This window comes from Beta vulgaris, chromosome 6, assembly GCF_026745355.1.
Source record: "Beta vulgaris subsp. vulgaris cultivar EL10 chromosome 6, EL10.2, whole genome shotgun sequence".
NCBI lineage: Eukaryota > Viridiplantae > Streptophyta > Magnoliopsida > Caryophyllales > Amaranthaceae > Beta > Beta vulgaris.
Genome location: NC_079207.1, coordinates 61,112,231 through 61,121,174, shown reverse-complemented (window position 1 = coordinate 61,121,174; position 8,944 = coordinate 61,112,231). Strand labels below are relative to the sequence as shown.

Here is an 8,944-nt window from a genome sequence, read left to right as displayed (position 1 = left end):
AGATGACTTTTCCTTTTCCTTTCATTTTTTGTTGTTTGGTTTGGTAATGAGTGTAAAACAAGATTTTCGTCAAGAGAGCTTTAGGTGAAAATCATTTCCTTTTAAAAAAAATGAAAAACACAATTTTCTCCCTTTTCCTTAGCAACTTTTTACTCTCCTCTTATCCATCCTCTTCCTTCCCTTCATTTTTCTCTTTTCCATAACTTTTTTTACATTGAACCAAACAAAGAAAAATTAACTTTGCATTTAAATTTTCCATTGTAATATATTTTACATAAAAAATCATTTTATATTGAAAATGTTTTACATCCTTCCAAATAAAAGTCTTAATTTTTGGGTTTTTTCACCAGGTGGTTTTACAAAATTCATGAGGTACCCCTAATTTTTTTTAATGCACCAAATACCCTTATTATTTCAGTAAAATGCACGAAATACCCTTAATGACTAACGGTGTCAAGTTTCTGTTAGTCATTAGGGTTAATTAACTCTCTAACCCTAACCCTTAAGCCCTAATCTTAACACCCTAACTGCCTAACACCTCACTCCAACCTTAACAACCCAACCACCACCTTCCCCCACCCCTCCCCCACACGCAACCCCCACCCCTCCCCACCCCACCCCACCCCGTCGAAATTCCCCCACCCCACCCCACCCCACCCCCGTCGAAATTCCCCCTCCCCACCCCCGTCGAATTCCCCCATCCCCACCCCCACCCCCACCCCTACCCCTGTGGATGTTGTTCTTAAATTCTATCTCCTTCTTCTTCATTGATTTTCTTGATTTCAAAAACCGATTTCAAAAACTGATTTCGAAAATGATTTCAAAATTGGTTTTCGCAAAAGGTTTTCGAAAATATTTTCGAAAATGATTTTCAAAAATGATTTCGAAAAAGTTTTTGGAATTGATTTCCGAAATCAGTTTTAGAGGGGACAGTGGCGTGGTGGTTTCTACGGCGCAGGGGAGGTGGTGGTGGTTGCTGCTAGGGGAGGGCGGATGCTGTCGGGGTGGGGGTGGGGGGTGGGGGTGGGTTGGGGAAATCAAGGGGGGAGGAGGATTGCTGCAGGGGGTGAGGGAGGGAGGGGAAGGGGAGGTGGTGGTGGTTGTGGGGTTAGGGTTTCAAGTTATGGGTTAGGGTAGGGTTAGAGGTTAGAGTATAGTTAGTTAATTAGGGTTTAATTAGGGTTAGATGGGTTAATTAACCCTAATGACTAACGGTGGTTTTCGTTAGTCATTAAGGGCATTTTGTGCATTTTACTGAAATAATAAGAGTACCTGGTGCATTAAATAAAATCAAAGGTGCCCCATGAATTTGGAAAAATCACAGGGATACCTGGTGGAAAAACTGTTATTTTTTTTTTTCTTGAAGAGAGCTTACACAAGTGAGTCTTATGTACTATCAATGTGTCAAACAGTCAAAGTGAATAAAAGATATCTCTTAAAAAAATGGTAAAAGAAAAGGGATGAAAGGACTTGAAGGAGACTAGTACTCAAGAGTCTCAGATCACTAGACTAGACAATAGTGACTTTGAAGATCCCGGGGTCCCTGAAACACTAATGCCGCCAAAACTCTCAAGTCAAATAGAGCAGACTGCCCGTTCGGTCAGCTTAATTTCCGGGCAATTACCCCCCCAAACATTGTTTTGCTTTTCCTTTTTTTTTTATAGAAGCAATTACCCCCAACCCCATTAGAATTGGAGGGAGGAAACTCTTACTTCTTTAGTCCTTACTCCTTACGCTTCTCCTCCACCTTTGCTTAGCTCACGAGTTTCCTCGGGTTCCCTTTCTCTCTCCTCTTTCTCTCTCCTCTTCATTCTTTATAAAACTCAACGTTCAACATTCAACATTATTCTTCTTTTCATTAAAAACGCGTTTACTCTCTTTTCTACAACTCCATAAAGTCCCCCTTTTCTTTCTTTCAACCCTCTTTCTTTTTATCATTCTCTCTCCTCTCTTTTTTTCCTCAACATTTCCTTTAGGAGTATTCCTTAAAAACCCACCAAATTAAAACATAAATCATGGGGTATTCTACAGAAAATTCAGGAACTAATAATAATGGTTTTAGTTATTCAAATTGGGTAATACCTATAAGAGCTCCTCTTAAGCCCATCAACACCACCACCACCACCGGATCAACGGCCGCCGAAGACGAGAGAGAAACAACACCATCATTGTCAGTCCCCACAACTCCAACAACAGAAGCTTCTAAAATTCCTTCTAAGTTGCCGTGCCCGCCGCCGCCTCGAAAGCGGAAGCCTTCTCCTACGGCTGCGGCTAGGAACGGCAATATGAGGTGTAGTAATAGTAATAGTAATAGTAATAATAATAAGATGTGTAATAATGGTAGAAGGGAGTTCTTTATTACTCCTCCTGATTTAGAAGCTGTTTTCGTACGCCGACATAATGTTGGCTGTTAATTAACTTAGAATTATTAATAGTAATCAGGGTCTAATTTTAGAAAGAATATATATATTTTCTGAATTATAATTAGATATTAATTAGTGTGGTATTGTATTTTCATTATGATTTTTAGATGTTAAGTTGTGATGATATGTTGGTGTCGTAGATCTTTATGTTTAGGTGGTGTAGTAGAATCAAGCTCTAGCTAGAATAGAAGTGTTAGTTGTTTACTTGTTTCCAAGCTATAAGGGGAGTTTTTAAGTTTGTGTATAGTATGACATTTTAGATATAAAAATTTAATGTTACTACAAGTTTTCGAGCCTCTCGCAATTGTCAGTTTTCTCTATTATATTTTTATGTTTTGTCCATGACAGAAATAACATATATATATATATATATATATATATATATATATATATATAGAGTCGGGATCCGGTGAGAATTAAGAGTTATGTGAGAATAGAAGAATATATGAGAATAAATCTACAACCGTTAGATCATTAAAAACATAACGGCTGCGATTTGCCCAGTAATAACAAAACCCACATATTTTAGCGGCAACAACTCAATCGAGAGCATGAAGCCGTGAACAGTACTTTCACTGAGAAAAAAAGTCGAAATTTCATACCTCTCATCCTCTACGATTGATTACAATCAGGTACTTTTTACTCCTTATCGAAATTCATTTATAAGTAATCATCTACAAAGTATAAACCTAGTTCATGGAATTTGATTTTTAAAAAATTGATGTTCTGCTTCTGTTTTGAGTTCATGGTTTCCTAATTATAAGCTATGTTTTTCACTTCTTTTAATCGATAAATTGGGTCTTTTAGAGACTAATACCTGATGGTGATGGAAGATTGATGGAATTTCTGTTCATATTCTTCTTTTTCCCTCTTTATATTGAGTAATTTGCTTAGTTTTAGGTCAGCTTTTGTATCTTTTGTTATGTTCTTGACAAATTCAATGTATGGTTCGTATTTTTGGTGGATTGATTTATTGTTTAGGTTATTAATCTTATTTTTATGCAAAAAATAGGAGATAAAGAGGTTAGTACAATCACAAGTACAAGGAGCTTTCATACGGCCAGACTCTGCATTCTACCCCTTTCTTTCAGGTAAATTTCGGTTTTTATGAGACAATCTTACATTTATTACCTTTGAATTTTACCAATTGTTCATGTTTGAGGTAAACATAATTACGATTTTTCTGGGTATCTTGTTTTTCTGTTGATTGGACATTTGGAGAAATAAATTCTATGCTTCATGTTCATGTCATACAATTCAATATAAATTTGATAGGCATTTTCTCATGCTCAAATTGCTGAGCTTGTTTTCGCGTGTGAGGATGAGCTTGTATTTTCGATGTGTTGTTTGTATAATGAGATTGTATATTCGTGTGTGATGAATGAGAAATTGATGGGTTGGTTAATATGGTTTATCTTTTATGGATATGCAAAAAAATTCATGCTTTGAGCCCTCTTGAATCATAGATGTAGGCATGGAGTATGTAGTCATTAGATGTGTATTCTCTGGGATTATAATGTTGGGCTTTACAGCTCTTTGAAATAGTGGGATGTAGGCACTATTAGTATAATTTATTTGAATTTTTAAAGAATTTTGGTTGATTTGATTTTTTTTTTTTATTAGATTTTGAGTTGGGGTTGAAGAAAGAATTCAAGGTAACCTCATGCTGCCAAGTATTGTTTTTACAGAGAGGTTAGTTTCTTAATTTGTTTCTATTATGATCAATTCACTACAAAAATCTATATTGCTATGTAATAGGTTTAGCTTCTTTAATTCTCATTCATCTTTAGGAAATGATTTTAGGCTGCAAGCCTTCAAGTAGTAGCAGACTCATATTACAAACCTTCAATAATTTGGCAAAGGATGTATATATAGCTCATGCATATCTTTTTGCTTTACATGTCAGTTTGTGATTTGAAGAATTTGATACATTATCTTTTGTTGTGGTTGTGTAGTGTTTGGGAAATTTTGTTCTAAGTATGTTTCTTTTGAATAATTTGTGTTTTGTTTGCATGGGTACATAATGGGTACAATCAAAAGAGTTTGGTCATATACATCATGCTACACGACATGTACATCAGTGCTACACTACATGTACATCAGTGCTACACTATAAGTACATTAAACTCAATGACATTATTATATACAAGTTACGGAAAGTACACCTTTTTTTACCTGAGTTCTAATTTCACCCATGTGCTTGAATGTTATTGTGAATGTTTGGCATTGAAGAAGAGAGTTTCTTTTAACTAAGTTGGAACTCATATACATTAAGTCTTTGCCATATGTACATCATCGGTAATCTACAAGTACATTAAATGTCTTATAAATATAAAAGTGATTTATATATATCTAATTAATTCTCATGAACCTTTCAATTAAGTTGTTTATTGTGTCTTTCAATTAAAATTTTGGTGTCCTTTTTCTAGATTAATTTGAAGATTTCATGGAAACTCAACCTATGATTATGGAAGACGCTAATCAACATACTCCAACAACACAAGTAGCAGGTAAATGATTGGCTTTCTCCTATATGAGAATAAGAATTTCAATCATAGATGTTTATCAATTTCCAAATTAAAAATTTCTCCTATATGTTAGTTTGTGACTTTTTGATGACTATTATGCTAGTTTAGCACTATATTAAAAGTTAGTGATATGACATAATTAGTTTGATGATACTAGTGTTCATATTTTCATCAATTGGTTAGATAATATTTCACTTGTCTAGTGTGTGCATAAGATGAAACTACTATATGCATTCTTGTCTACTGTTTTGCATAATTTAAGCTTAATTCATATATGATATATGCTTTCCTTTTCAGTTGAGAGTGCTCTAGTACTTAGTTCTTTCAGTACTAGTACATGGGTTACACCTAGAGCACGCCCTTTTGTTACCCCGGGAGGAACAAGGGAGTGGATGCCTTTGTGCTCTAATGAGTTAACACCTGTATTGGGGATGAAGTTTGATAGTTTGGAAGAAGGGATTAAATTCTATGATGCTTATGCTCTACATTGTGGCTTCAACACTCGAAAGTCAACAACTAACAAGAACAAAAGTGGTGTTGTTGCAATAAAATATTGCTTATGCAATAAGGCGGGTTTTAAAGAGAAGCGTAAGACAAAGAATGAGGATAAGCCCAAAGAACAGGAGGATGGAAAAGCTACTACTAGAAAAAGGTTGGTGACAAGAGTGGGGTGTAAAGCTCAGTTAGTTCTTAAGATTCGGGAAGAAGGTGGATATTTTGTGAAAAACTTCTATGAAGGACACACCCACCCTCTTTACACACCCAGTTGTAGAAAATTTCAGAAGCAAGGTAGAAAAATGACAATTTTGCACAAGAAGTTCGTAGTTGACAATTCAAAGTTGAATATTGGGCCAACAAAAAGTTTTAGAATCTTAAAAGAGAATGTTGGTGGATATGACAATATCGGAGCTTCAAAGCAAGATTTCAAGAATTTCTCAAGAGATCTAAAAGCATATATTGATGGCTCTGATGCTCAAAGTTTATGGACAATTTTAAAATGAAAAAATTGCTTTGGGGTGCCTTCTTTTATGACTTTGAGGTAGATGATGAGCAATGTCTTACTAAGGTTTTTTGGGCGGACCCCATTTGTAGGAAAAACTATGCTTTGTTTGGGGATATGGTCTCCTTTGATACCACTTATGAGACTAACCGGTACAATATGGTCTTTGGGCCTTTTACCGGTGTCGATCACCATAAAAGATGTATCACATTTGGTGCCGGTTTCACTGCCAAGGAAGACATAAGCTCCTTTGAGTGGTTGTTTACCACTTTCTTGAAGGCAATGGGAAATAATGAACCCACTTGTTTGATAACGGACCAAGATCCGGCGATGAAAGTTGCAGTGAGGAAGGTGTTTAAAAAAACAGAGCATCGGTTTTGCATGTGGCATATAATGGAGAAGGTGTCGCTCAAAATGGACCGAGATCTTCTTAAAGAAACTGACTTTCATGAGAAGTTACGTTTATGTGTGTGGGACCTAGGATTGGAGCCTTTAGAATTTGAAGAAAAATGGAATAAACTGATTGGTGAGTTTAAGTTGGAAACACATGAGTGGCTAACTGAGTTGTATAAGATAAGAAAGCTATGGATCCCTGCTTATTTTAGAGATTTATTCTTGGGTGGGATCATGAAGACAACTTCAAGGTCGGAAAGTGAAAATCATTTCTTTACCTCCTTCACTAATCCCCATGTTACTCTTGTAGAGTTCTACATGCGCTTCGAAACTGCAATGGATTCACAAAGACACTCACAAGCTGAATTTGACAATGACTCCAAGAATAAATTTCCAGAATGCAAGACACCATTACTCATTGAGAAGCATGCTTCAGAGGTGTTTACTTGCTCTATATTTTATCAGGTTCAAGAGGAGGTGTATAGTGCTTGTTTTTCTTGTGGGATTGAAGAGTTCAGAAGAGAAAATGACTTGGAAATTGCCAAGATAAATGAGGTGAATCGTAAAAGAACTTTTGAGGTGGTGTTTAATAACACCAATTATGAAACGAATTGTTCATGCAAGATGTTTCAGAGACATGGCTTACCTTGTAGGCATATGGTTTGGGTATGGAAGGCAAAGAACATAACCATGATTCCCGATAAATATGTTCTTAACAGATGGACTACAATGGCAACAAAAAAGCCAATCTTTGACTTGGAAGGAAATATTTTAGACCAATGCACTAGATTGGTGGACAAGAAGAAAACTTTGAATGAGTTATGGTCTGAGATCTATAGTTGTGTAAGTGTGGCTGAGCAAAATGAAGAAGATCTCACTGAACTTGTTAAAAACCTTCGCGACTTGAGATTGGACATGGAGGCCAAAAAGAGTGCAAACAACACTCGTAGCAAAACACAAGACATAGAGCTCCTAATTGGATCAGTGGCGCCTAGTGAAATAACCATCAAACCTCCAAAGATATCAAGTAACAAGGGTAGTGGACTAGAAGTGGAAAAAGGATAAAGGAGAGAGAGAGAAGGCCATTGAGCAACATCAAAAGAAAAAGAGGCTATGTAGCGCTTGCGGAGAGCTTGGATACCATGACCTTCGGAATTGCCCTCAAAGATATCTTCATGATCTAAGGTAACTAGAAACTCATTTCTATTATGATTTTATCGATGTCTATTATGTTTATCGGTCCTTAGATAGAGTGGAGTGTAATAAAAAAACTGGTATACTGATGGATGGATTGAATGTACATCAGAGATGGCTTCAATGTACATCACTAATATCTTCAATGTACATCACTATGCAATGTGAGTCACTGATTTGTTTCTAAACTTAGATCATTTTTTGGTTAATATCTTATATTGCTTAATCTCTTTTTGTTCCTATCTCTAACACTAACAAGAGTTGCTGTCTTTTATTAACCAGATAAAAAGAGAAAGTGTGGAGGTAATAATACATTTTTCATGGACCTTATTGACACTATTCCACATCAGTGTCCTATCTTGTTTGTATAATGGAAAACTCTGCTGTCATTTTTTTTGTAGGGGCCTGAATCCACTTATGTTCATATTTACACTTATCGCTAATGTTGCCTACATTGGAAGGTACTATCTCTCATTTTTGGTTTGTTACAAGAGGTGATAATGTGTCTAGCATACTTGCAACTACTTGAACATTGACTGCTCCATTGCTCAGCTCAAGTGCATTTTATATACATGTTTATCCCCTGTGGTATTTGTTATTTATGATGTATCGAAGGGTTTTGCTGCATTGTCAAATAATCATGTATAACCTGTAGTAGTTCAGATGGCCAAATGATAAACTATGCTGAAGTGACTAGTGCATTTTATATACATACATCGTGCATCTTGGAAGTAGTCAAGCAGTTGTGCTTATAGATGGCCACATTCTATTTTCCTCTACGCTGTAGCCTGTATTGATGCTTCTGTATGGTTGTAGCCAGAACTTCTATGACCAACCACCAACCCGATAAATTACTGCTTAGTTAGCTAATGGAGAGACTTACCAGTTATGTTGCCTATTTAAGATGTGGTTCTTCTGCCTTGATAAGTGTCACTTTTGATATCTTGTTGTTTTCATCACTTGTGTGACCTCGGTTTTTTGATCTAATGTTTTATGCTTTATGCAGCTTCTTGGTTGCCATGGACCTCTTTCACGACATGCAGCCGGAAGAGCTTTTCTAACAAGTGCTACCGCCACTGCATAAGAGACTTGAAACTTAGAAATTACTTTTGCTATCAATTAAGATTGGAATATTTTTGGTTGTAGTTTTCTGTTTTTGTTGCTTCCTAAGACTATTGCTAACCTGTTAAATTTACCAGTTCCATATACCATATGCTCTTTGGATGCTATGTAATGGATCTAGATGAAGCATTTTTTTCTGTTAAGAATTTTTATAGGCGTATAGCAACACCAAATGTCAAACTAGAGTTCGACAACAATTCTATAATTAGCGGAACTGAGTTGTGTCTTGAATTAATTGTATACAACTTGGGGCGAAAAAAAAGGTGACAAAGTTTGAGGCTGAA

At 36.0% G+C, this 8,944-nt stretch overlaps 3 protein-coding genes and 1 long non-coding RNA gene across 4 annotated transcripts; all 4 read left to right on the top strand.

Annotated features, from left to right (window-relative positions):
• Positions 1 to 2,015: 2,015 nt before the first annotated feature.
• On the top strand, positions 2,016 to 2,414 carry LOC104897346 (hypothetical protein). Its single transcript, XM_010684206.2, has one exon. The coding sequence runs from the start codon at positions 2,016 to 2,018 to the stop codon at positions 2,412 to 2,414; it is 399 nt and encodes a 132-aa protein (XP_010682508.2).
• A 1,330-nt stretch (positions 2,415 to 3,744) lies between these two features.
• On the top strand, positions 3,745 to 5,952 carry LOC125498951 (protein FAR1-RELATED SEQUENCE 5-like). The gene is made up of 3 exons (XM_048647302.2): positions 3,745 to 4,115; positions 4,853 to 4,933; positions 5,249 to 5,952. The coding sequence occupies exons 2-3, from the start codon at positions 4,870 to 4,872 to the stop codon at positions 5,950 to 5,952; spliced, it is 768 nt and encodes a 255-aa protein (XP_048503259.2). The 5' UTR covers positions 3,745 to 4,115; positions 4,853 to 4,869.
• Positions 5,949 to 7,409, top strand: LOC130591878 (protein FAR1-RELATED SEQUENCE 5-like). The gene has a single exon (XM_057395826.1). It carries the CDS (start codon positions 5,949 to 5,951, stop codon positions 7,407 to 7,409), a length of 1,461 nt encoding a protein of 486 aa, XP_057251809.1.
• A 108-nt stretch (positions 7,410 to 7,517) lies between these two features.
• LOC130591933 (uncharacterized) lies at positions 7,518 to 8,944 on the top strand. Its single transcript, XR_008969887.1, has 3 exons — positions 7,518 to 7,841; positions 7,940 to 7,999; positions 8,545 to 8,944. It is a non-coding gene; the product is annotated as an uncharacterized LOC130591933 (long non-coding RNA).

Coding starts and splice junctions, on each gene's coding strand:
- LOC130591878 (XM_057395826.1), top strand. CDS start 5,949: ATGAAAAAATTGCTTTGGGGTGCCTTCTTTTATGACTTTGAGGTAGAT.
- LOC104897346 (XM_010684206.2), top strand. CDS start 2,016: ATGGGGTATTCTACAGAAAATTCAGGAACTAATAATAATGGTTTTAGT.
- LOC125498951 (XM_048647302.2), top strand. CDS start 4,870: ATGGAAACTCAACCTATGATTATGGAAGACGCTAATCAACATACTCCA. Junction 4,934..5,248: donor TCCAACAACACAAGTAGCAG/GTAAATGATTGG, acceptor TTTCCTTTTCAG/TTGAGAGTGCTCTAGTACTT.